At 41.7% G+C, this 27,446-nt stretch overlaps 1 protein-coding gene across 1 annotated transcript in view; it reads right to left on the reverse strand.

Moving 5' to 3' along the window:
* Positions 1-6,156: 6,156 nt before the first annotated feature.
* RAB4A (RAB4A, member RAS oncogene family) overlaps positions 6,157-27,446 on the reverse strand; it is a 38,193-nt gene continuing 16,903 nt past the window's right edge. Inside the window, exons 2-8 of the mRNA XM_006269856.4 lie at positions 23,053-23,133; positions 20,028-20,142; positions 17,658-17,720; positions 15,491-15,645; positions 13,113-13,208; positions 11,948-12,109; positions 6,157-10,307 (exon numbers count right to left, since the gene is read on the reverse strand). Of these exons, the coding sequence (XP_006269918.1) occupies positions 11,994-12,109; positions 13,113-13,208; positions 15,491-15,645; positions 17,658-17,720; positions 20,028-20,142; positions 23,053-23,133 (626 nt within the window). The 3' untranslated portion in view covers positions 6,157-10,307; positions 11,948-11,993. The remainder of the gene's footprint in view (positions 10,308-11,947; positions 12,110-13,112; positions 13,209-15,490; positions 15,646-17,657; positions 17,721-20,027; positions 20,143-23,052; positions 23,134-27,446) is intronic.

Below are 27,446 nucleotides of genomic sequence, written 5' to 3' on the forward strand. Positions count from 1 at the left end.
GACCTGCAGATACTGCTTGAGCAGAGTTATGGATGGCAGCTCTAGGGCGTCTGTGCAACGTGGTTTAGCCAGGCGGTTTTACATTATGTTATAGCCAGGAGGCTCAAGTTTCTGTAGCATTTTATTTATTACACCGGTGGTTTGGGTGAGGCTATAAGGGGTTGGAGGAGGCCTCATTGGGGACTCACAACGAAGTGTGAGGACCCCAGCACAGGCATGGCAAGCCCCAGAGAGGGGCGTTTTGAGAAGCCCAGTGCGGGTGTGACGAGCCCCAGGAAGGGGACAACTTAGAGAAGCCCAAGTTGGGCGTGACAGGCTTCTCTAAGTCGTCCCCTTCCTGGGGCTCAAGTTGGGCACAACGAGCCCCAGGAAGGGGACAGCCGTTTAAGAAGCCCAGTGCGGGCATGGTGAGCCCCAGGAGGGGGCACTACTAGGAAGTCCCAGTGCAGGTGTGATGAGCCCCAGAGACGGGGAGTTATTGAGAAGCCCGGTGTGGGTGTGGCAAGCCCCAGGGAGGGGAGCACACCTTTGAGAAGCCCAAGTGTGGGCACAGAGAGCCCCCAGGAGGAGGGCAGCATTTTAAGAAGCCCAAGGTGGGCACGGCAAGCCCCAAAGAGGGGAGCGCCTTATTAGAGAAGGCCCCAGGAAAGGGGGAAGCACACCAGAGAAGGCCCGGGAGACAGGCGTGAATATAGACAGAGAGACAGACCAACGTCAATTCCATCTGCGAGGCTTGGGGCGTGGTATCAGGGGTGGTTGGAGCCACGCATAGCCCATAAGGCTAGGGTGCCCCAAAAGCACACATTTGTGCAGGACAAGACCCACGAGGGGTCCAGGAGTCTACGTGTCCGAGAGGGCGTAAGGCAGCCTCCCAACCAATTCAAACCATCAAAGACGTGGCAGGCGAGAAAGAGGGTGCCCTTGGGCCAACTGGACACGGAGAGGGGGCCTTGAGATCACAGCCCTCCTACAGGACCCCGCCGTGACATAGGGCTATGGATTTTGTTACAGGGTGGGATTAGGACAGGATGTTTTAAGTCTCTCCTGAACTCTTTACAGTTGTCACCCTCCAGGTTCTGCTCCCTTCTTCCTTTTGCTGTTTTATTCCTGCAGTATTTGAGACAGCCAAAGCAAACACATGGTTCAGTATAACATGATCTCTTAATCCACATTGGGCCCCTAACACTGTTTTGTTTTCACAGGTTAGTGGAGGGGTGAAAATGGCTTCAATACTGTATGGTAGGGCTGCCCAACAGCTGGGCAGCCAGGGGCCATATGCTGCCTGGGCTAGTCTTAGGGGCCACAAATTGGGGATTGCTCTCCTCATAGGCAGCCTAGTAGGCTCCCCTCCTAGTTATGCACTGACCTGCAGTGCTGGCAGCCTCATTTATGCCTTTTTTGCCCGCAGTGTGAGCAACACAGCACCCTCCCTTGCTGTGCGCACAGCATGAGTGCCCTGGTCCCCACCTGCTTCGTTCCTCAGGAGCCGGGCAGGATGTCAAAGCTGGAGCAGGGTAGGGAAGCCTGGACAATCTGGTTCCTGCTGGCAAAAGCAACAGCAGGGCAACCAGGCAGGAACTCGCAAGCTGCATACTAACCCTTTAGGGGCCACATGCAGCCTATCAGCCCCCACTAGAGACAGCCCTGGTCTATGGCACTGATGTTGCTGTGACTCCCCAAGGAAGTGGCAGGGTAGGGTCCAACAAGGGCAAGACTAAATCCTAGCTGTCTCAGTGACCATGCATTACTCTTCAGCTGCTGGCACAAAAAAAGATGTTGAGAATTACAGACAGGCAAGGTAATGATGGGAGGCTAATGGGGGTCATCTATTAACTTAGTAGGCATCAGCTAGTAACTTCAGTAAGTTTGACAAGCTTCACTTGTGTTACTGCTGGGAATTATATTATCAAAGTACAAACTACCAGGAGCATTTTGTCTGAGCAGGGAGGACAGCCACATTGTACTCCAAATAGAAAAAATAGATTAAGATAGCTATGTTGAAAACTCCAAGTCCAGCACTTCCTGGTGAAGATGACAATATCTCAGGTAACCATGTCCCCTTGCTTTGCCCACTGGATTAGCACCACAGGTCCTGTATCTGGGGGGAGACTGTGTATGCATACTGGAAACCTAGCACTGAAGCTTCCCTCATTGGCTGTTTCAGCCATTGTCTCAAGTTTGTAAAATATTATTAAATTGATCTACAACACTCCTGGAAAGATGAAGATGAGACACAGATTAAAACCAAGCATCCACTACTGTTAGGGACCCAACATCTGAGGACTTAGTATTTGATAATATTTTTTTCTGGCAAAGCTGCCAAGATGCATGCACAGCTCATGTAGAAATTAGACCCCCAGTTTCTCAAGCTGGGTGTGCAAAGATCAGGGGGTAGAGAATGGTGAAGTTTGGTATGTGAATTGCCACTGCAAAATCTAATCTGGTCTTCTGCCTCATTTGCTACCTGCTTTCTGACCGAGATAGTTAGTTCTAGCTAGCTGACTCTAGAAATGCATCGATATTATGTTGTCTTGCTCCTATGGGAAAATAAAACAATCATAATTCAGCCCCTTATGTAGCTGATTCTCTTGCCTTTTGTACTTAACCTTACTTAAATTTTCAGAGCTTGACTTTGCAACTTCAAAACAGGTTAAGTTTCTTGGGATGTTACTTCCCATCTTTTTTTAAAACCCAAATTTAAAAAAAGCCTATACTGGTATCTCCCTTTCCCCACAGAGACAACCAGGGGGGTCATAAAAGCGCAGGAAAGTAGTGTTGGAAGGGACCCCAGGATGTCATCTAGTTCATCCCCCTGCTCAAGGTAGGATTGGCTCTGACTAAACCATCCTGACCCAACTGCCTAAACTGGTCTCAAAAAAAGCTTTGAGGATGAAGATTCCACTACCTGGGTAGCCTGTTTCAAAGCTTTACCACCCTCATAAATGAGAAAGTTCCTCCTAATATTCAATCTGAGGGTGCTGTTACAGGTTACCTTTATAACATTTTAAATCTGCGAAATGTTATGCTATTACAGGGGTGTAGGTTGCAGCTGTGTTGGTCTAAGGACAGACCAACTGCAGATGCTTCCTCAGCTGGATGAAGGGTGTTTGTGCCCAAAAGCTTACAAAGGATTTCTTCCAGCTATTTGAGTTGGTCTAATAAAAGAGATCAGATTTACCCAAAGAACCCTGTCATGCAGCAGTTTCAGAGCAGTCACAGATTAAGGTTTGAATGCCATCTCTGACCTGCACAACTGGCTTGGCACTAGAGGGCTGGCAAGCAGCAACAGGAGTCAGGACTTGATGCACTGCTGGGGGGCAGGGTAGGGCAAAGAGAGGTGAATGGAGAAGGGAGACTCAGCAAGAATGGTTTTTCTCTGGTTCAGTGATGGTTAAAGGTGCCATAGACAAGGAAGTTCTGAATTCATTCACGCAGTAGATATAGAATAGGCAGAAGCAGAGCAAACCTTCACCCACGTACCTGAACTGCAGCCTGGAGGGAATGAAAGGAATCTCCATTCCATCATACAATCCTTGATATTGTTCACATGGTGACAGGGTCCAAACAGGCAAGAAATTGTGTTGCCCAGCTCATGATCCAATTCATCAGTCAGGACAGCTGAGTTCTGGCCCTGGTCCTCCTGCTAGTTTACCAAGTGGTCTTGGGAAGTCTCTGCCTGTTTTCTGATCAGCCTCCTTTGCAAAGTACTTTGAAATGCATAAATGGCAAGTTCTGCATAAGAGCAAAGTAGGGCTTTGGTAGGTGCTTGCTGTCTAGTCTTGGAAGCGCCCAGCCAGGCCTCCCAGCAGCTATTTGTCTCTACCCTTATAGCTTCAGTGAATCGGATGCATTTAAATACCTTCAACAAGGTGCTACTTGAGGCACCCCTCAGTGGATTCAAGGCACCCCTTCGTAAATGCCAGCTCTTAGTTTTCACTCTTTTTTTTGTACTATAGAAAAAATAATAGACCAGTTCTTTTGTTGCAAACAACTCAAAGGCCCCAACAGGGTAGAGGCAGACAAGGTTCCTTGGGTGAATTTGATATCTTTTATTAGACCAACCCAAATAGTTGGAGAAAAGTTATTAAGCAAGCTTTTGGGTTCAAAAACCCTTCGTCAGGCTAAGGAAGTTTCAGCAGTTGGTGTGTGCTCTTCCTAGATGCTTTTAGCACCCTGGCTTCTTGTAATCTATGAGATTATTTTGTGAATTATGTTTATATATTTAACAGTTAGCCCCTGGTGGTCTGGCTGTCAGTGCAGAGCTACCATATCCGTTTTAATACCAGGAAGCCCAGAGAAGTACCTTCCCCTAGGCGCTCTGGTATCACTGAGCCCAGACAGCTGTGTGGAATGGAGCTGCTGAGGCTTTATTCCCTGCTGCAGCATCAGTTTGAGCCAGGCCATACAGCCAAGAGAAGCACATTTGCACAAGCTTCATGGTTTCTCTGCAATTAAGCTACTCAGAGAGGCTGCTCTCAGCATGGAAGAGGTAGTAGGGCAGGGGCGGGCAATTATTTCGGGTAGAGGGCTGCTTACTGCATTTTGGCAAGCCGTCGAGGGCCACTTTACAGGCAGCCAGGAGCAGATATATATTAATTTTCTAAATTTTTAGGGGCCCTGCAGGCTGGAGGGCCACATCCAGCCCATGGGCTGCATTTTGCCCACCTCTGTAGTAGGAAGACAACTAGAGTTTTGGAGGAGGGAAAGGGCTGGAGTGGCTGGTGTCACAACCAAATTAGATAGTGCCCATGTCACAAACAAGTAATAACCATTTAAAACAGTTTTTTCTGCACTAGGTTAACTAAGAGTTAACAATAATGATAGTAACCGCTTTTTTCTGCGCACGTCAAAAAGAAATTTATTGCTGCGCCACTAACAGAGATAAAAACTTTTGCCTTCTTTGCTTTATATAAATCATTATAATTGGTCAAAGAAAACAGGGAGTAACCCTATGATAACACCCTAGCGAAGACCGCTAGATAATTGCCGATTCTAATTAGATTTATGACATGGCGAAAAACAATTGGCTATCATACAAACAAAACCCTCTTATGTTTTTCGCAAAGTCGAAGACAACTCTGCCCACACCTTGGAGTAAATCTGACAATTTGATCAGTTGTCAGTGTCTTCCCGCTGCGACCTCCCTGGCGTACCCTTGCCCCGCATGCCCGATAAGCCGACCGCCGGCCCGTATATATATATCTGCAGAATAACTGAACGACGATCTCTAAGCTGTAACTAACTAAGTATCTCTGACCTCCGTCTTACACCACCTTGACGTGAGTAAACCATCTTGCTTTGCAACCGATAAGCGTCTGCCTAATTAATTCCACTCCACGCATCACAAGTACCCGCCTAACGGCCTTCTAAGGCCCCGGACCCTTATCTGCCCGGGTGGGAGTCAGGGAGAGCTGCTGGCCGGCTGCCCTGGGTCCCGACAGCTGGGAGCTATACATCCTGGGAAGCAGGCAGAATGAAAGTAAAGCATTTTACCTCCCCTGACCATTCAAACAATAGTCTAGAATGGCAGGGGGAAAATATTTTAAGGATATACCTCATTCTAAGTGGCTTATCTTTAAAATATTGAGGGTACTTATGATAGGTTAACACCCTTTAACAGGTGAATGCCCCTGTTTTTTTTTGTGTCTTTACCAGTTTTAAAGGTAGTCTGTAACATGGCCCTAAGTTATGCCTGCTCCAGTTTGAGACCACTGCTACTCGTCTCATCTCCTGCAGTCAGAGGCACAGACAATGCCCATAGTCTTTATAACCATCATTCAGGTATTTGAAGACTTATCAACTAAATCCATCCTAGCTCTGTCCTTGCTTTGTTTACATTCACACCAGTAGTGGAATATGAATAGCAGAAGAGAACTTCTACTCTAGACATGCTGAGGCAGGCGGGCGGGGGGGGGCGCGGCAGAAGAAGAGGGGAAGAGGAGGAGACTGGGAACAAAAACCCACGCAGGAATAGTAGATTTAATTCTGGATTCTGTAGAGCACAGTTTAGTGTTTCTGTAGCCAAACACTGAGTACACAAGGCCTTTAGCAGGAATTAAATCACTGCGAAGGGTCTAACAATTATTAAACCATCACCAAACTTTAAGAAAGGGGTAAGACTGTTATACCAGAAATAAGAGGTGCTGTAAACACTCATGATATCCAGAGAGTTCTTTATTCAAGATTAGATACAAGTGTCAGATGTACTGGCACAGTCCAGCAACAGACTCATTAAAAGTTAAGACAAAGGCTTTTGTAAAATATTTAAATCTTTAAAACAACTCGAACAATTAAAAACCTCCGTAAAGAACAACCAAGTCTAGACTTCAGTTGCCTGGCATAGTTTCTATAAAGCTTTGCTAGGCCATCTTGCTTTGGTAAGTCAATTAGAGTAAGGACTTCATCATAGTGGAATGCACACACATACAAAGGGAGGGGATTATTTTACCATTTAAACTTGCCAAGATTTTATTTATTGCATAAACCATTAAATTAAGAGTAAAAAATTAAATTTCTAGCCTTACAGGCATAAAATTGAAGAGTCTAGATCACATACCATTTCACAATGATAAACTATCATGAAGAGTTTTTTTCCCAGTGGTGGTTGTATTCAGCATAAAACAATGTTAGTTTAACCTATTATCAACATGGTATTAAAGCGAAATATGAAGCACAGTAATTTGACAGATAAATCATGCACTTTAACTGTGTTAATGTGCGCTCAGACTGCATGGATCCGCTTTATTTTTAGAAACACTTAGATGTTGATATCAAGTATATATAATGAACTCATTGTAACAAAGCTACTTTTTAACACACATAAGGGATATATGAGATTAAGACACTTGGTACAAAGAACTGTGCTTAGCTTATTTTTCATTCCAGAAAAATGACCAAAAATTGTCAAGCAGAATGGGTATAACCGACGGCTACTCTTGTATGCAAAGGACTGGAGGGAAGATTAGGAGGCATCGTTTCTACCATTCCAGATTTAAAGCTGGCTCACTTGTTACTTAAGATCATTTTGAAAACAAAACTCACATTTGCAAATGCAGAGAATGATTACATTATAAGAGAGTAGGAAAGTAAAGATTAGTGAAGGAAAGAGAAGGGGAAGAAGTGAAACTAGAGACCAAAGGTGACAGAAGCATGAAGGTGAAACAGAAGCTCATTAGGTAAGCAACATTTTCTCCCTCCCATCAACTGTGAGCAGACTGAGAATGAGAATAACTAGTTAATCAAAATGCCCTATAACCACCATAATATTTAAGAATGGTGATGTTGGCAAGAGAGGTCTTGGCTTGTGCTACATGTCAGAGCTAAGGAATAGGCAAACTTACCCTTCCTCACCATGTACAAAAAGTGACTTGTGATGCTAAGGCAAAACCCTGACACTTGCCAAAATGTTTCCCCACATCCACTTTTGCCTAGAGGCTGCAGAACACACAGGGAAAGGAAGTTCTCCCGTCTTCAAGAAAGTGGCAGGAAGCTCTTATAGGGAAATGCTCATAGTAAGACTTTGCTCCCAAAGGAGTAGATTTAAAAAAAAAAAAAAATAAAAATTCAAAGCTACAGCCAGGGTCTTTCAAGTCTGGGATTGTATCAATGCCTCCTAGTTTTGGGAGTCTGAAGTACCAGTTACTTTCTCTATTCTGGGAGAGGAAATGGAGTAACAGGGGAGATGGCCACTTCCAGATGCTAAATAAGGAAGACAATCCAGGAGATGGGATCAAAGCAGTTATTTATTTAATAAGTTCCTCTGGAGTTACTTGAGGCTCTGGTAAATGTAGCACTTAGCTTAATCATGTCAAACTATACCTGGAAAGGAACATTGCTTGGGAGCGGGTCTGGTCAAGTGTGTAACAAACATGCATGCTACATTGTATACAGCATATTCAGCAGGCGTTCCAGTCCAATAATGCATGCTGACCATTATATGGAGAGAGGGGACATGATCAAAAGCCTTGGCCTGCAAGCTAGGTTTTCCAGCAAAAATCTTTGACAAGGGCTTACACTGAATTCTTTTGATTTGATGCTGCTAATTTGGAGAGACCCACAGCCTACTTTTGGGGGAGGAGGGGGAATTGACAAATCTCTTGCCCCAGAAAGACTGTATTTAAGCCAAGCATTACACCAACATTAAAAGATCTCCCCACTCTAGGTTTGTTTTTGAGCTAGCATCAGCCCCTGGAAGTATAGCACCAATTCTGCTTTAGCCCTGAAACACATATATGCTACCCCAAAATGTTGCTTAATGAGAGACAGGTCATATAGACCATAGAATAAAGCAGTCTTTGCCCTTGACATTCCAATATAGGTGTCTTGTCTGAGTGGAACTATTTTTTGTGCGTGTTCCGATTTCTCAAGTGACATCATTTCCAGCTAGGACCGAGGTCAATGCAGTCACTCTGGATTTTTAGTAATATAATTAGGATCTCTCTGTGCCCTTTTTCACCATTAAGTATCACCTTTAAGCATACCCGGAAATACCCACTCTGTTCTACAGGTCCTTAACTTGCAATACAAAGCTGCAGTTTCCCTCGCTTCCTAACACGCACACCCCTAGCCAGACAGTAAGGTAGACACAGTCAGGGATTTGTGCCATTTCCAACTCTTCAGCTTTTTCCTACCTCTTCATTACAGCTTCAAATGCCAAGAGGACAGAATTTCCAGTGGCAACTGTTACCACAAATCCTTTTCCCACCATAAAAGGGGTGAGAGGGATATTCCAAAGAATGCTTAGCACCTTCATGCTAAAGCTAATCCATCAGGTTGAATGCTCTGGTGGTATTAGGGGGTGGGGGAATAAGACAAAAAAAACCCTACCCCCACATGCAGCCGCTCTCTTCTCATATAAATTAATCCCCAACCATCATGAAGTAGCTTCAGAGAGGCCTGGAGACAGGAAGGATGGCACTCCATACCATGCTGGTAGGGGAAATATGTAGAAGATGGATCACAAGAGGCTAGGTGGAGTGATACTTTTTACATTTATGCTAGGCAAATACTATAAAAGCATTTTAAAATGTACCCTAATAAATTTGAAAGTTTCACACATTCAGGGTCATTGATTTTACTTCTTATGCACTGTATGGTTGAAACACTTTGCTTCCAATTGAACTCTGCAGATACAGATTCAGCAGCCTTCTTTTTACAGTAGATTGCTTAGTTAATCCAATAATATAGCTAATGGAGGGAGGTGGTGAACAGGGTACCAGCCCTGGGTGCCGACTTCAGAGGGGAGCACAAAAAGTGACCACTAATGCTGGCTGTGGCAACCCAGCTACTGCCACATGTGCTGCTGCCGTCCAGGGAGAACTGCCCAGCCATGCCTCCCGAGTTAATGATTATACATAGTATAAGAGAGAGAAGTGTAACCTAGGGCGATTAGCACAAAAAAGAACTCCTACAGCGATGGTCCTCCAAGTCATCCCACTGCACTAGAATCGCAACACAGACAGAAAACATTCGGGGATGCAAAACACACAGACAAACAATCTCCATGACCCCCTTTCTACATAGCAAACCAGCACAGAGAAAAAGAAAAAAACCTCTCAAGATCTAAATGTCAAACAGCTGTCATTTCAGGGACTTAGCTGCAACACTTGTTAACCTACAAAGTTTGACAGAACACTTTTTGACATACATTTATTTAAGAATTGCCAGAAAACAGGGCAGATGCACTTCATTAAAAATGTCCTTTCCAAACATGACGGATTTGTAAACTTAAGTCCTTAACTGTACTGCAGAATGGATCATGTAAACACTTTATAGAAGTGGCAGAGTGAAGGGAGTGGGGGAGGAAGGGGGGAAGGTGGGGAAAAAAAAAAAAAAATCACTGACAGTCAATGCCAGTGGCTTTGTATTTCAGGTCATAAATACAACTGATTGTGCCATAAACACAAACATGATAAAGCCTACCTCACAGTTAAATTTTAGTTATGATAAAAAAAATAAAATATTAAATTGCTTTTAGTGCAACATTCTATCATACGTAAGTGTATCATGCTTTGGAACTTTACTGTTACATTATATACAGGATACAGTAATACTCTGAAGTGAAGTTGAGGGGACAAAAGAATGTAACAGAAAATGTTTACAGGTATGAGTTTAGTATTGTCCACTGAATATTTAGGTTTGTTTTGCAGTCTGCTGTGTCATGTGCACACTTCTGCATATTACCCTACAGTACTCTTTTTCCAGCAGTGGCCTGTTCTGGTTATATACAGTGGGGAAGATGTTTTAAAAAACTGCATAGCCTTCAAGCTTTGTCAGTCTGTTTCTCCAAACACCATTTGCACGGACAGCTGTAAAACAGAAAAGCTTTAATCACTGATGGGCACATTTTAGGGAGTTTATCCTTAAGGAACAGATACAACAATTGGATCCATGCACATGCAAGATTGTCTGGTGCCACAATTAAGTGAAAATGACTCCAAAGGGATGCCCTCTCCCTTCTTTACCCTGACTTCTGTCCTGCTCAATCCAGAGTATGAAGCAGGTATTAAGTAAAACACAAAATCCATCTCCCTTAGGCTACTCCTTGCCAGTCTCCTTCAGTTCTGCAGTGATAGACTGCCAAACTCTTTTAGGTACAAAGGTTTATTTTGCAATCGGTAAACAGAAGGCTTTATTATAGCCTAGCTTCACATTAACTCTTAAAATCATTCTCATTCCTTGCAAAAAAAAAAAAAGTCATTCCCAGTAGCCAATTACAATTAAACAGCATTGTCACCAACAGGGAGGCACAGCAGGATGCTCAAGGTAGGTGGTAACAGATGCAGAACAACAGAAGAAAATCTTCTACCCAGGGTTAGTCTTTAGGGCAAGTCACCCACCCACATCAACTCGACTGAAAGGGGCCAGATGAAAAGTCCCTCATGAAATCCCTTGGTACCTGGAGACTGCTGAGAAAAAAAAAAAAAAGGAAGTGTTCCTGGTGAAGACTGTTAGCTGAAACAATATTCTAACCCCTAGAACAGAACTTTCTAACCTATCTTTCCCTGTGTGGTACTGGAGAGGACACAGATGGTGTACTGGCAGTTTTCCCTCTCCAGTTCTGAAGTAGCACTACTTGTCTAGTTCTGAGTACAGCCAGCTGTACACAGCCCATTATTCTCCTCTTTTCGTAGCAGCTAAAAGCAACAACAAACTGGTGGAAAAAGAGTCCAGCATTACTGCAAGAAGCAATCAGCTGCAGACCTCTACTGGAATCTGTCCCTCTGATCCTCGCCCGCACAACTACTAACGGGAGAGTTAGAAGGAAACACTCCCGCCCTCCCTTCCAGCCTTTTGGATATCTCTGGAAAACAGGTCTCTCCTCCAGAGGCTATGAACAGTCTTGGGGCTGATTCTTCCCTTTTGCCCTCTTCCTTCCCTTGTGCTCATATCGTGAAGCAATGCAAGACACCAAGCGCTGGTCTTCCTTGTAGGGAGAGCAGAACAAAGATTGGAACCAAATACTGTACTTTAATTATTTTGAGAGCAGGATGAGTCTTTACCACTCATTCTTTAAAGCATGATTATGAAAGGCCTTTAATAAGATATGGGGCTGCACTATATATTTTATATTTACATTTCTGGTAGTATTTTGTGATCACATTGTAAAAACAGCCTGCCCTTGTCCAGTCATCAGCATCTTTTAAAAGGTACAAGATTGGCAGCAGAACTTGCCAAAGGATAAGCTTTTTGGATTTTCTGAGAAATACTATGGAATAAAAAGCAAATTATTTCAGATTTCAATAAGGACCTGAAGCATGAAAATTGCTTCTACTTAGGAGAAGAAAACAAAACACAACCCAACACTGGAAGCAAGCCCTTATTTATTATTTTGCTTGATGCTACCCTGTTCTACAATTTCACTCTGGTAAAAGTTCAATACCACAAAATTGGAAGGCTCTGTATTAAGGCATCAAATGAGGTATGGTAATCCACCAAAGAGGCTTACCTCTTGCATCTAAAATGAGCGTTCAGGACTTTTTTGTTCAGTTTTCTTAACATCCACATTCTTGAGCACTTTGGGTTTGTGCTCTACGTGGTGATCTCAGCTGTCTCAAGGCAGCATCGCCATATTGAATACCTGAGCCCATCCTTTCTGGATCCAGTTCACCTGATGAGAATTTTTTTTAATGGAGTTGATCATGTGTGGATGCATAAATATATTCCAAGCAAACTGGTAACATCAGATAAAACTGTTCATTTGTATTTGTATTTTCCTACCTTATTGTATCCCATCTCTACAAGAAATTATTACATTTCGTTTACTTTTGATAAACTTGTAAACATCTCAATCTTCTGTAGCAGGCTCTAATTATACAACCCAGAACACAGTGTATCTCCTAAACAAGGCACGTGGTTGCAACAAGCGTTCTTTTTGTATTTCATCTACTTTTTATGAAAAAAGAAATTATTTCTGGTTTGAATTTCATTCTCCAATTTTAGAGACTAATTTTCAAACAAAGGAAATCAAGATGCCAGAAACAAAGGCAAATAACTTAGAAAAGTCATAAACTATTTCTTTAAATAACTTTTAAATACAAATATTTCCTTGGCATTAAACACTTTAAACTGTGTCCATACATAACTGAGTTTTCATGTCTGAAAAAATTCCAAGTCAGGAAACACGCTGAAAGTTAGAAACAGACTAGAAACTGGAACCACTCTGCTGACAAAGTCAGAGTACCAAGAAGCCTCTTGTTGACCTAGACCTCCCCACTTGTATTGTGAAGCATGCAGCGTGTTTTGGCAGTTCCAGAATAATTAAAAATGAATTGACTTCAACCAGAAGTCACATGGGCACTTACTAGAAGTGCTCTCAAAAGCCTCATACTCTTTTTATATGATCTAGCCAATACCTTTGACACTATTCTGCACCCCTACACAAAGAATAGGTGCAAAAGTGGCCTGAAGAATCATATAGGCTCTGATAAACAAATGGATTAGCCTGTTACAATGTTTAACTATGTGTTTTCTTTCAGTCAATTACAAAATTTCATAGAGTTATTTGATTTACTGGTACATTCACACTGAACACTTACTGCTAGACAGTTTAGTGAAACCGTAGGACCAAAGCTGAAAACATATGCTTAATCAGTATCTTAATTTCAATTTACCTGATTCAATTTTATTGAGTATTTTTCTTGCACATTGTACAAAGGCCTCTTCAACATTCTCCCCTGTTAGTGCACTTGTTTCCAGAAACATCAGCTCTATATTTGGATGTCAGAAAAATAAAATCTCAAGTTAAACTTTGAAAGTCTGCTGCAGTAGTTGGAATAAGAAAATTATGTGTCAACAACTGTAGTCTCCCACATTTGCTGCTGAAAGCAGAAGCTCTAGATCAGCGGGGGACCAATCTTTTTGTCAGGCGTGCCACAAATTAGCCTCGCAATCTCCCCAAATGCCACTCCAGTCCCTTTCCCCTGGCCAACCTGCTGCTTCCTGCCTGTTCTTTTTTCCTTGCTATCCTCTGCTCCCTGCCTGATCTGTTGCTCCGATTTCTTCTCCCTGACTTATCTGCCACTGTGCTGCCTGTCCTCTCTCTAATCTGCTGAAAGCCCCCCACACACAGGCTGCCCCTGCCACTTGTGGCACGTGCCCCTGGTTGCCACCCCCTGCTCTAGATCAGTGGGAGCCAACCTTTGGGAAGGTATGCCACAAGTTAGCTCTGCATCTTCCCCCACTCTGATCCTTTTCCTCTACCCAATGAGCTGCTCTGTTTTCTGCTCCCTGCCTGCGCTCCTTGCCCAATTTGCTGCTTTGCTTCTCATCTTACCTGCTATTATGCTGCCTGTCCCCTCCCCATTCTCCCACATGCCACATAAAGGCTGCTTGTGCCGCAGGTTTTACAGCCCTGCTCCAAATGAAATTAAATATGAAAATGTTTTCAGTAAAACTGTTTTGGTTTGACATGTAAATGTTGCCCTTAGAGTGCTGGAAATCCAAATGCAACAGTGCTATATTAATGGACAGGAATCGGACTATGATGTCAACTGAAAAAGCGCATCTAGGTTTAATATCCAAACAGAATTAAATGAAAATAACCAGAATACATGATAAAAATAGTTTTAAAAATGTATTCATCAGGATTTTACTAATATAGGGTCTCACAGGTATATGCTTTAAGTGATTATGTTTTATCTTGGCTCTCTCTCTCTACTTCCCCATTCTGTTATTCAGCATAAATGCCTTCTAGTAAACAGTTTTAAAAAAAACAAACCACTCATAATTTTTACTGCTACTCTACTTGGAACTGTGATAACAGCCCCAAAGCATGGAACAGGAACAAAACATGGCTGAAGTACTTTTTTGAGCATTATCTTCTAAAGGAAGAAATTATGATCTACTGGAAAAAGTTACCTGCTAATTTAAGCCATATTGGACACCCCAAACTATTTTTTTTTTTTAATTGACTGCCCATTTGATTCTACATCTGTCACTTGATCTAGAAACCAAGCCTGACAGCAACACAGTTATCTCTAAGCTAACTTCACCTTTATCTGGTCCTCTAACATAATATATTCGTTTTAGGTAAAGTCCTCCCACTTTCCCCATACCATTCATTTTTGAAACTGAAGTTTTATATTCAAAATTCTCCTGAAAGTCAGCCACCAGCTCCAAGAGGTATTACATATTACCACCAATTGTGTGTCCTACTTTATGGGGTAAGTTACCCAATAGTCTTCCTCTTACTGGTCAGGAAAATAAAAAGGGTTTATTTCCTAGACTCATGTCCTCACATGTGTGACATTGCCTGATATGTTTAATTTGAACCATATTCAAATCATACATGGAGAGTTGGGGGGGGGGGGGGGGAGGAGTTATAAAAAACAACAACTTCCCCTAAGTCTCAAATAAGAATATGCTGGAAAAAGCTTCAACTTGAAAGCCAGATAATAGTAGTATTCATGCAGAAAGGGATCCCTTCATGTCTGCATCTTGCCGCTTACCACATGGACAAGGACTGTCTGTCTCTGTGATAACAAACTAGAAGGATCCTTCATTCTCTGCCTAGCCCAATAGATGCAAATGATAAGAGGTAATACAGTCAGTGGATTATCCTCTTCAGTTAGAAACTCCATTAGAAAGTCCCTGGGAGTAGATGTGGTCAGGGCTGGTCCATCTTAAAGAAAAGCTGCGTGATAACTGAAGGAGATAGCATTTCTAGAACTGATTTATAACCAGTTGCTTCCAACTGATTGGCATAGTTATGCATGGGGAGAAAGGATGGAAACATTTTGCTCAACATGGCAAACAGCTAGGACTGGAAGAATCCTTGGTGAGGTGGCTTCCTGGAGCTTTCCTTCTTTTTTACCCTAGTTTCAGGTAGATCTGTCTGTTGAAGTGGTAGGAAAAGGGATCACATTGATAATATTAGTTAGGTACATATGGACGAGCAGTATTTTGATGCACAAAAGGTGTATCATTAGAGGAATAGGAAAAAAAACATTACTTCAATACTAGATTTTTTAAAAAGGCACAAAACACCTACCATTTTCTTGTGCAAATCTGGATGCTTCTAAGAAAGTAACTTCACGATCTGCATCAAGATCCTTCTTGTTTCCACACAGTATTATCACAATATTTTGACTTGCTAACATTCTTGCATCCGTCAGCCAATTAGTAAGTGCATTGTAAGTTTCCCGGCTGTGTAATAACAACAACTCTGTTATATTATGGATATTTTTAGTGTTGCCTAGTGGAGAGAGCACTGGACTGGAATTCAGGAGCCTGGAATTCTATTCTTGGCTCTGCCACTGGTCTGCTGGCACAACCCTAGGCAAGTAATTTTTCCTTTGACTCAATTACATGCATCAATAATTTACTTTCTTTGCACAGGAAAAGACTTACAGGTAAAAACTGTAAAGAGACAATTGAATACTTCATTTCTTTGAGTGGTTTCTGCATATTCCACTTAGAAGATACTCTGACAGCAGAAACAAAATTAAATGAAGGTGGGAAAGAGTCATAGCTGAATTAGAAACCAATTAAAAACTGGAGTAATGCTTCGTCAGACAGCATCTGACATGACTAGCTCCATGAAGCAACAAAGTGAATGCAGAACTATAACTCTAAGATCTACAGATCCTTGCAAGTGAGTTTCCCCTTATCCATGACGTTAAGGCCGTGTTAACTTCTATGAAGTATGACTGACTCAGTGTCTACTAGAAGGGGAAATATACTTGTTCTTTATTACACACAAAAGCCAACACATAGATTGAGAGATTTTCTAAATTCTTTTTCTGGCAAGACTAGCAAAAGACCTTTTTGCATCAACAGCACATCCACTGTTTCAATCTCATGTGCATGAGCTTTGAGAAAAGAGTAGGAGACTTAATTTAATGATTTATGTAAAATTCAGCTGCTACTTTAGAAAGCATCTTGAGATGAGGCTGCAGAATCACACTGTTACAAAAAATATAAAGGAGTGAGATAATTGTGACTGCTTGCAGCTTACCAATTCTAAAATGCTGTTGCAATGATGAATGCTACATAGATCTTAAAAACTAGTTCTATGGCTTAGATGTTAGGTTCACAACCTGGCCACTGCCATGGACAGATCTTCAACTCATCAATACAATGATCAGAGGCCTTTCAGCTTCCAGGCAAAAAGACTGACCTCAGATCCTGGATTCCACTCATGGACTCCAATATATTACTAAACAGGCTACATTCCACTTTCAGGACACACATTCAAAAACGTGAATCACCACCATCATCATAGTACATTAACCTCACCCATCAAATCCCCCTAAAGCTCTTTCTTATTCATCACCTGAGCAACGCTCCTTGTTTTTTTGATGCTTTGGCCAGGATGAAAGGAGAGGCAGAAACTTGAAAACAGATGGTGAAAGAAGGCTAAAAACAGACAGGATAAACCAAGGCCTTCAGTGACATCATTACAAGTCAAAGTATTGTCATTACAGTCTCCACTTAAACTGCCAAATCCTCTCCCTGGTTACTAACCAAGGCATTGTACCACTTCTTCAATTCCAACTGTCTATGACCTTCAACAGATGAGTTAGCTCCACTTAAAACTACCAACAAGAGCTCACCTACTTTCCTAGAGTTCAGCGCATCCCACTCTTAAGTCTGACACACTAAAAAGACTCATCCAACCCATGTTCTTCGTGACTTGTGGAAGGGTCATGACTAATTCACCACTCCTAACCAAACTAGCCAATACCTCAGAGAAAAATCTTTCCTTCTCCTCTCATTATTCATTCCAACCAAAAGTTAAGAAAGCCATCCTAAATACATAACCAAATTACTACACAGGGACAATCCTTCCATTTCTGAACAAAGTCACAGAGCAGTTAACCAAATGGCAACCACAAATTCCTGTAACTGAAGCCAGTATTTTACACACATCACAATAAGAAGTAATTGAAACCTAATGGCACAGATGGATGATTTATAAGTGTATAGGAGGGACCACATTTAATCTAATTTTCCTGGACCTTTTTGTAGCACTGGACACTACTGACCACAAGCTAGTGCTGTCACCCCTCAAAGGGCAGGCAGGGGTCTAATGTAATGGTGGAAGTCCTTCCTGGAGGAATCCCATCACTATTCTTTGCATGCAAACTACATCTTCACTATTTGCTATAATATGAACCTTAAGTGAAAAAAGAACTAAAGTTGTTCATTGTTATTACCTGGTGATGTCATAAACAAGCAAAGCACCTGCGGCACCTCTATAGTAACTTCTTGTTACAGACCTGAAAAAGAATTACACAGTTATGTTTCTGCAATACCTTTACCATGTAAAGACTGGATTATGATGATGTATTCTACCTGGTGTTAAGGTACAAGTCACTTAGGAACTTAACTATTGTACAGTATTGGTGACCACTTACTAAGCACTATATTTTGGCAGAAGTACCAATCACCAGTATTTTGTGACCTGCAGCAATTACCAAATGATGTCTCAAGTGCTGGTTTGATTTATAGGCCCTGAACAATATATCCTGGCTATGAGAAAGTAACTTTACTATTCCAAGGCAGTTTCACTCATCTAACATGAATCAACAGTGCTCCTTACCCCTCTTGCCCTCACTTTAAAAATAGGCAGCGTCTGCCATGGAGCATTCACAGTCTGGGGCCATTGCCTTGGAAATTCATTTTCCTTTATTGCAGCAGTTCCTAAACTTGGGGTCCCAACGATAAAAAATAGGGTTGCAAAGATGTTTGACAGTGTCAACGGATTATACAGGGATCTGGGTTTTCCATCCGCTGTGGGAAATGTGGAGTTTTAACCCAAAGGAGAAAAATCTCTGATTTATTTCAAGATCAGTTATTTCAAATTTGCTCCTCATTTCCATGTGCTCAGGGAGAGCCGGGCCTGACAATAAGGAAGGGGAAGGAGCTGCAGAGAGAAAGGGGGCGGGGGGGGCGGGAAAGGAAGGAAGAAAGAGGTTAATGGGGCTACATGACTTCCCCAGATTTATTTTCCCTGTTGTAGCAGTGGGAAGGGGACAAATTTAAGACAAGCCTACAATAATCAGATTCTAGGCTAAAAAAATTCTATAAAATTTACAAATTTTCCATATACAGAATCTAAATTATTGGCAATTGTCTTATAATCGGGGTCATTTTACATTTGAATAATATAGCAATCTTTTAGCATCTTTGGACAGAGATGCATTTAAACATTAGGCGTTAAGTAGATGTTTGATGCATGACCAAATATACTGAATATATGAGCAAATCCAGGATTTCCTAAGAGGGGTATGACACAGCACCTCAGACTATGTGTGGCCAAGGCCTCCAGGGGACACTGGAGAGCCAGGCAAAGAGCAGGCACTGGAAGAAGAAATCCATCAACCCTCTGCTGTAGTCCCTGGGCTGACAAGCAGGAGGGAGATCCTAGAGTCAGTCCTGCCCCACACTCCAGCTGCTTCCTGCAGCCTGTGGCTGGAGCAAAACAGGAGTGGCTCCCCACCATGCCTGTCTCAGCTGGAAACAGTGGGAATGGCAGGGGGTAGGTTCTTCCTTCCAGTGTCTATTCGCAGAGAACAGGGGACACATAGGAGGGGACAAAAGCAGGAAATAGGATGAAGAAACCTGCTTGCTGCTGCCACTTTCCTCTACCAAGCCTGTTACCATATGCCCCATTTTAGTGCGGCAGTCCCAAATTTCAGATGCTGGTCCTAGCTAGCTATTGGGAATTATAATGGGTGTCTTGGAAACACAAGGGCACAGGGTACAGTCTGGCCAGGGGTTGGAGTGGCGTGGAGCACCTTGCAGGCAGGCACGTGGGTACCACTGCCTGCCCAGCACACAGCCTATCCCCACCAGCTTGTGAGAGCATGGGGGATGAGAAGGGGGGCAGTGTCCCAGATTCCCAAAATTGCTATATGGCCAGCCTACTTACCTGAGACAGTACATCCGGAGTGGGGTAGAAATGGCTCTGCATCTCACAGCTCCACATCAGCTGGAGATAAGTAATGACACAGGGGATGGGGTGGGGGGCAGAAAAGGAGGGTTCTTCCTTTGAGCATCTGGTCCTCATCAGCAACGGACAGGGCAGTGGGTGGCTAGGAGCAGGTGCAGGAAGAAGCAACCTGCTTGCTATCACCACTGTCCCTGGCACCCTCCAGCAACTACAGCCTGTGACCAGAGCAGGGCAGTAGTGGCTCTGAGACTAATCTCTGCACCTGCATCAAATCCAAGCTCCCAAATCTGCCACTGACAGGGTACAATGTTGTATAAATCAAAACACCAACATATCTTTAACAAGTGAATGGCACTGCCTCTCATAAAGAAGCTGGTACATTTAAGTATAACTGTTAGAATACAGATATATTAAATAATCAGATTACTTTCACAAAAGACTATACTGGGATCAAGACAGAGATCGGTCTTATTGCATGTTCTGACATGACTAGTTCCTTGGCACCTTCTTCATCAAGCTAAATATTTTCTTAACATAAATTTTGTACCTATTTACACCACAGATAAATCTAGTCCCCAATACCTCTAAGTTCCAATTTAATACCACAGAGAATAAATAAACGAAAAGATACCTGAATCTCTCTTGTCCTGCTGTGTCCCATATCTGCAATTTTACATATTTACCACCTACATTTATTATCTTTGAACCAAATTCCACTCCGATAGTATGATTTGAGTCATCTTTGACTAAAATAGAAAGGGAAACAAGTTTAATATTTTGAGAACAACTGAAGTGCATGATTAGATTTTTTATCCATTTAAATATTTCAAATATACTCATTTGGAAAACAGGAGCATAAACAGTGAAGGCACTATTAAAAGGAGTAATGAATATTTACTGTAAATTTTGAGTATATTATTTCTGCAAAGCATATTCAAATTTAGGCAAAAGTAATTTTTCAAAATATTACCATAACATGCAGAGTAACTAAATGCTTCTAGAAAGACAAAACTAATTATACATAAATCATATGGTTTCAGTATTACCAATTTATACTTGTAATATTTTTGAACATCCTGACTAACAACTCAAGGGCCATGTACAAACATTCAGTTTCTCCTGAGAAAGTCACTGCTCTCTCAGGAGGAACTAGGAATGTAAATATAGTTTAACTATATTTGTTTAGCCTCCTCTAATTACATAGGTTAAATGTTTAACCAATAACACAGTAGCTTGGACACAGCTGCTGCTGGGAGCCCATTGATGGTGGGGACAGGAGGCAGCAAGCCTAGCTAGACAATCTGGGTGTGCCCTGGGAGGGAGGGGCGCCTATGAATGAGCAGCTAATTGCTTACTTGAGTCATTAGGCTGCTGCTGTTTTCCTATTAGGTTATGAGTACTAGTCCCTATCCCCACCTTCCTGCCCTCTGTCTTCTGGTTCCTGCTGGGGCACTGTGAGGCTTCACTTCTCCCCTTCCCTGCCAGACTGTGCCTGCTTGGAACTAAAGGATAACCAGTAAACTAACTGGTTATTACTACACTTATTGGTTAAAAGATTAAATCGCTTAACCTTTCACATCCCTAGGAGGAACCACAATTGTAGAGATGCTCAGGATTTCTCTCCCAGAGAAAAAAAAAGTCTGTTTCTGGCGAAAAACAGCCTGAGGACCAACAGGGTTAAATCACTCCTGGGTGTTAACATATTTATGCTGCAGGGAGACATAGGTTAACCCTGAGCAGTCTGGGTCAGCCAACCAGGGCTGCCCCATGCACTGCTACCATTCTGTCTCCAGGCACACTAAGGGAGTCTAACCAGCAACCAAGACATGAGCATAGGGCCCCTGTGGCTGCACAGTATCAGCACTGCAAGCTCTCTGCTCTCCAGGGGCTCAGCATTCAAATGTCTATTCAGGCATCTTCAGATAAGTTTTGCCTACCAGGAGAACAAACCCAGGAGGATTTTCCCAGTTCATTTGAATGTGCCTATGCAGCCAAGGTCAATACAAAGGTCTTCTCTACTAAATAAAGCTTTTTCTGTTAGCAAGTTTTGGAGTGTTTTCTTATGTTCTGGTAGACCATGTTTTCTAAAGCTTTGATCTATTTTTAAAGCAAAATCAATACAAACAGCAGAACACTAAAAATAATCTCAGTTCTGCCTACAAATATTCTGGGCTCTATTTCTCTTTGCCGGGGGGGGGGGGGGGGGGGGGAGAGGGGGGGGGGGAAAGAGAAGTACAGGCAGTCCTCAACTTACAATGTTTTGAGTTACAACCTTTATAAATTAACACCCTGTTTCAACTTTCTGATGTCAGTTTCAACTTTACAACGCTTGATCCTACGCCACGCCATGCCACTGAACAAGTTTGCTGTGTCACCTATCTCCCTGTCCAAACTTCCTTGGAAACTTTCATTAAGAAAGCAGACAAGACTCCAGAAAAACCTGCAGACAAAACTCCTCAGAAGACTCCAGCCAAGAACCTTTTAAGTCCAATCAAGAGTCCTTCAAGAAGTCCAGCAAAGTCACCTCAAAGAAGTCCTTCCAAATCAATATGACTGCTATTTACAATATAAATACATTAGTATAGCCATATTACTCATCTATAATTGACTGAGTACAAAATTCTGGGTTATTTTTGGTGAAAATAGGGTATTGGGCCTTACTTCAGGAACCAATCCCCCATTTATAACATTGTTTCCTATGGGAAAATTGGTTCTGAGTTACAATGTTTTGACTTAAGATATGGTTTTCAGGAACCAATTGGTCATAAGTCCGAGGACTGCCTGTATACACTTTCACCTATACTCACAACTGATATTACAAAACATTCGGTAAAACATGCATTCATATTTAAATATACGATCACCTTCATAGTGCAAATATGAAGCCATGTAAGGGTTGCTTGATAAATGCATATCATCTGTTCTTGGGCCACTCAAGAGCTAAAATAGCTTATTCATCGGCCACAAACTGTACAAGGTACACCCACACCTTACTATGTTGTATTTCTGAACCCTAGGTATGTATTTTTAATTATCATCATAAATGTAAAACAAACAAGTAAACACTCAGCAGATTTAAAGAAAACCACTGCCAATTACTTAGCATGAAAAGCAGAGTTTCTAGCTTTCCAAGTCTCATGACTTTCACTCAAAGATATTGAGAGTTAGGGAACCTGGATTATAGATCTTGACCAACAGACTTCCTGTGCATCTTTGGGCAACTACTCTTTGCCTCATCTGTCCACTTAGATATGTAAAATAACTTGAAAGCCTTCTGCATAAGCATACAAAGAAATATGTATTCTGATGAGTTTTAGCCAGCTCCACTCTGTGATTAGAAATGTGTTAGCTATTTGTTTAAAATGACTCATTATTAACGTGCTTTAGCATGGCTTGCCAGGCCTTTGCAGAAAGGGATTATGACTACACATTAAGCTCTACACTACAGAGATTAAGTATACTATGCAGTTTTATAACATGGCTCAAGCCACACACTTCTCAGGAAATCCACATCTAGATTGTGGAAATACATTTTGCTAACTACAGCCTAGAAGTGGTTGAAGCTAGCAAAGAATTAAGATCAATATAGATAGTCATTAGTTTAAAATGCTGTACTGATAAAATGTCAAGCGCTCACTATCCTCAAGTATACTTACATTTCTTCTCAATAAATTGATGAAGTAAACAGGACTTGCCAGTTCCAGCATTTCCAATGACTAAGAACTTAAACAGAAAATCTGAAGAATGAAAACAAAAGAAACCATTTAAAAAAAAAAAAGAAGAGCCAAACATTTAAGACATTTGCTATTTTTAATATTTGCTTTTTACTTTTTCACAAGATCAAATATGGAGCGAAAAGTCTTCAGTCAGTCAGCTCATATTTTAGTGAGAAAACTCAGTGTGTGGACAGAGGAAACAATTTCGGAGGAGAAGTCAGTCAATCTACTGTAACTTTTGTTGGTCAGTTATCGTGGGGTAACTGGAAGATGCACTGCAATACTTACCCTTGTGTTTTGTCCATGTATAAGTTATTGTGGTTTAACTTCACTTATTATGGGGAAGGAGACAAATTAAATAATCACAACAGATCAGCTGATGCACATTTATGAGCTGAAGTCTCTCCTCGCAAAGCAGTATAATTTTGTCTGCCCATAGTCTCAGTAATATAGTGATTAAGCTAAGGAATAAATTTGTATTAAAGGTATTAAAGACTAGAGTTAGAAGAGAGCTAAGTGGACGTTTCTGGGGGGGTTGTAGAGCTACAGGAATGAGATGCTGTTAAAGAGCAAAATAAATTAATTGAAAGGTCAATTAAAAAAAGGTATGTATAATAAAGTAAGGTACTTTTAGCATTCCAAAAGTGTATGGTCTGGCCTTTCAATGGTGTCCCAATATCTAACAGCCCTAAACATGATTTGAAAGTCATTTTAAAATTGTTCAGATACCACAAGGAATCAGAACTTGTGGCAGAGGTGATATCTTTTAATAAACCAACTAGATATTTGCAAAAAAACCCCCAACCTTATTTCCAAGTTTTTGGGCATACACACCCTTCCTTAGGTATAGGAGAATGCAAAGATCGTAAAATTTCTCCTGGGTGGAAATGAAAATTTATATTTCACAGGAGCTGAAGGTGGTGTGAGATCTCCTGATTGGAATAGTTAATTTTGTGCAAATACCTCAGATACTACAAGGCACCACTTAGGCTCAAGGACCTGTTTCTATGAAAGCAAAGAAAGTCACATGCTGAAAGGCAGGAATCGGTTTGTATAAGGAGAAGCGATTATTTAGAATAAAAAAGCCTACACTTTTTAGTTGTTTGAATGTATTTTTGTCATTTAAACTGCTTCCAAGATTGAGAACTAGTTATCTAATTGATTTATATGCCACCTTTCCCATATTGAGAAACTCATCGTGCTGAACAAAATTCAAGACATACAAACTTCAGTGCTGAACAACATTAGACACAACAGATATACAAATGGACTGTTAGATTTCAGGAAGCACCAGGGCAGAAGCATATTGCAAATCAGCATATTGCTGAATTCAAGTATAATAGATTCATGACCCAATTTGTAAGGAATTATACACCTAATAGTCATTTACAATGTAAAATTCAATCATAAATTAAATGTTTTAAAAAAGTAATTTAATTTTTTTTTGTTAAAAGCATTACTAGACACTACCACCTCCAGACATCCTCATATCCTTTTGCCATTTGCAGTAGATTCTGATATTCTGCATATAGTTTTTATAACTGTCATGAATTTGTTCCAGTTCTAATTTTCTGTACCATCAATACAGATCACACTAGCTCCATCATGCAACTACAGCAGCAATTCTCAACCAGAATGCTGCAGCATCCCGGGGTGCTGTCAGATCTTTTTAAGAATGCCAGGGGTGTCGCACAATTTTAGCACTGCTTGATGTACAAATATCTACCCATAATTCACAAAAGAGGAGGAACTTGGAGATTTCAAATATGAATTCAGTGTCAAAAGCATTCTTGGGTTCTTTGCAAGAGAAAGAATGTTCTATTATTTTTCTGTCATCAAGCAATGAGTGAAAACTAAGAACTGGCATTTTCCAAGGGGTGCCTTGAGTCTAGAAACCTTGAGAACTACCGAACTACAATATTTGGTATAATGCTGAGGCAGCTGAAGGCACACCTTGGGCTAGGGCTATGCTTATTAAAAGCTTTTCTGGGATAATTACGCCTGTTAGATTTGTGAACAAGCTACCTCCCTAGCTGATATAAATTATGCTGGCAGAATTACTAGTGTAAATGTAGGAGTTATACCAGCAAAAAAGATAATTTTGCCAGTGTAACTTATTTTGGTTGGGTAGCTGATTTCAATCTTTTCTTGAGTGTAAGCTGCATGCACACTGGACTTTGTGTAAACAAACCATAAGCTATAGCTAATACAGCTGTCCTTTCAATGTATTTTTAAATTAAAATTGCTCATACAAAATCTACACACTTCAGGAATTCCATTTTTATGTTCTCCAGTTTCTGCTCAGTAGTTTCAGAACCTCTATGGTAATAGCTTAATTCCACAGTGCTATTATTTTCTAAGCTTGGAACAACTGCAATATTTTTGTATGTATTTACAGGCTTTAAATCATTTTTATTTCAAGTTTGTTCAGTGTTTGCCGTAACAAAATTAAGGTCTGCAAAATTGAAAACAAGTCATTTCTGGCCCTTTGGGGCTTCTATACACACACAGGGAAGCTGCTCCAGTGCTGGAATTCCAGCATGCCGGAGTAGACTCGATTAATCGAGTCTGCTGGAGCATGGAAATTACTATACTCCAGCAGACTCCAACATCACATGCATCAGCATCCCTGCACTGAAAACAGCAGCAAGGTGCTTTAAACTGAAGCTTGTTTGACAAGGTTTAGCTCAAATCACCCTGCCATCATTTTTCAGCATGGGGACAATGATGCACGTGATGTTCCGGGAGCTTTTATTTAGCATGGGTCTCGGAGCTCCGCTAATTAAAGCCCGCCCTCTCTCCTCCCAACCTCCCGGAACACATCTATAAATGCCCTTAGTGACAAGGCAAGAGGAGTTAGGAGATCTTGTCATATTTTTGGGGGGTCCACAAGCCCATTTGTATTTTTGGTTATGTGAATTTTGTCCAAGCTAACTTTATGCTTCCCTTTAATAGCAATTTCTACTTTTTGCTTAAAACAGAGAAGTGAAAAAAAGATTACGACTCAGCTAAGCATTTAAGTACCACTACCGAGAACAGAACATTGTAAGGGCTCCTAATACATTACAATTATGACTGGGTTACAATTAGCTAAAGTAACATATGGACAAAACTTATGGTAGGAGAAAAAAGGGCAAGGGCTTTATTATACATCAGCTGTTCCACAGTAACTCTTACACACTTCTTGCCTGCCCTACTCCCCACCACCATCTAGAAGATCAAGTACAGTAGCTTAGCCTTCATTAACAGAGAAAAGTCCAAATGGTAGGATCCTATTGTGAAGAGAGTAAAGATGAGAACTGCATCATACTCCTTCACTGTTTGGTGTGGAGGTGGTGGTGATGATAGTGTCAAACAGGTTATTCAAGTATTGGCTGTAGGAAAAAAAAAAGACCAGGCCATAGCTAACACACCAAGGCAGAGATGCCGTATGCTATCAGAAGTCCCAGATAAGCCACTTCTTTTACAGATTACTTTTTCCCAGGCTCATGCATACACTGAAGCCATTAGTTCCTTCTACTCCAGACAGGAATGATTCTGCATTACAGCGCATCATTAAATGTCTCCTAGCAATAGTAAATGCACCAAAAGTTTTTCACGCTGTGTATAAAATTCTGCTGTTGAAAGGGCACTGGGAGGACAAAACAGTGTTGTAGGTTCCCAGCATTCATAATGCTCTAGCTGGCTTTTACCAACAGAATTTGTTGATCTCTACAGTGACTATATATTACCAAGGAATTCTGACACCATTTTAGTTATCTGCACGTGTTGCTTTCTGGTGTCTCATATGGTGTTTGATGCAATTCTATTTTCTGCTCTTTTCTGAAAGCCTTGATTTGCTCACGAATATACAACTACACCTTCTCACTACAGTCTGTTGCTAAACTACTGCTATCTTTCACACCCCCACCCCACTGTTCATTCTTTCTAAGCAAGAAATTGTTAGAAATAAGGGTGCACTGATAGAGATTTTTTGGTCTGATACAACCCAATTCCAATATGCAGCCCTGTAGTGTGGAGAGCAGTGACTGGCTGGTAAGTCTGTTGTAGATAAGGGGTGGGGGGAGGGAAAAGGCATGGGGGCACAAATTTAGGCCTCCATGGTGAGGAAGGGAGGGAGGGGGGCTGGGGAAAGGGCAGCCGCTGTCCACCCACAGGACAGAGCTGTGGCTCATCGAGGGGGAGGCTTCTGTCACTGCACACACCCAGGAAGACATGGGGGGCATGTGCCCCTGGATCTGTGCATGGAAAAGGGTGGGCTGGGGCCATGCCAGGCTCTTTCCAGCACGGCGCTGGGCTGGGCTGCGCTCAGGGTGGGTGGCAACAGCACTGCA

The sequence above is a fragment of the Alligator mississippiensis genome, chromosome 1 (genome assembly GCF_030867095.1).
Source record: "Alligator mississippiensis isolate rAllMis1 chromosome 1, rAllMis1, whole genome shotgun sequence".
Taxonomy (NCBI): Eukaryota; Metazoa; Chordata; order Crocodylia; family Alligatoridae; genus Alligator; species Alligator mississippiensis.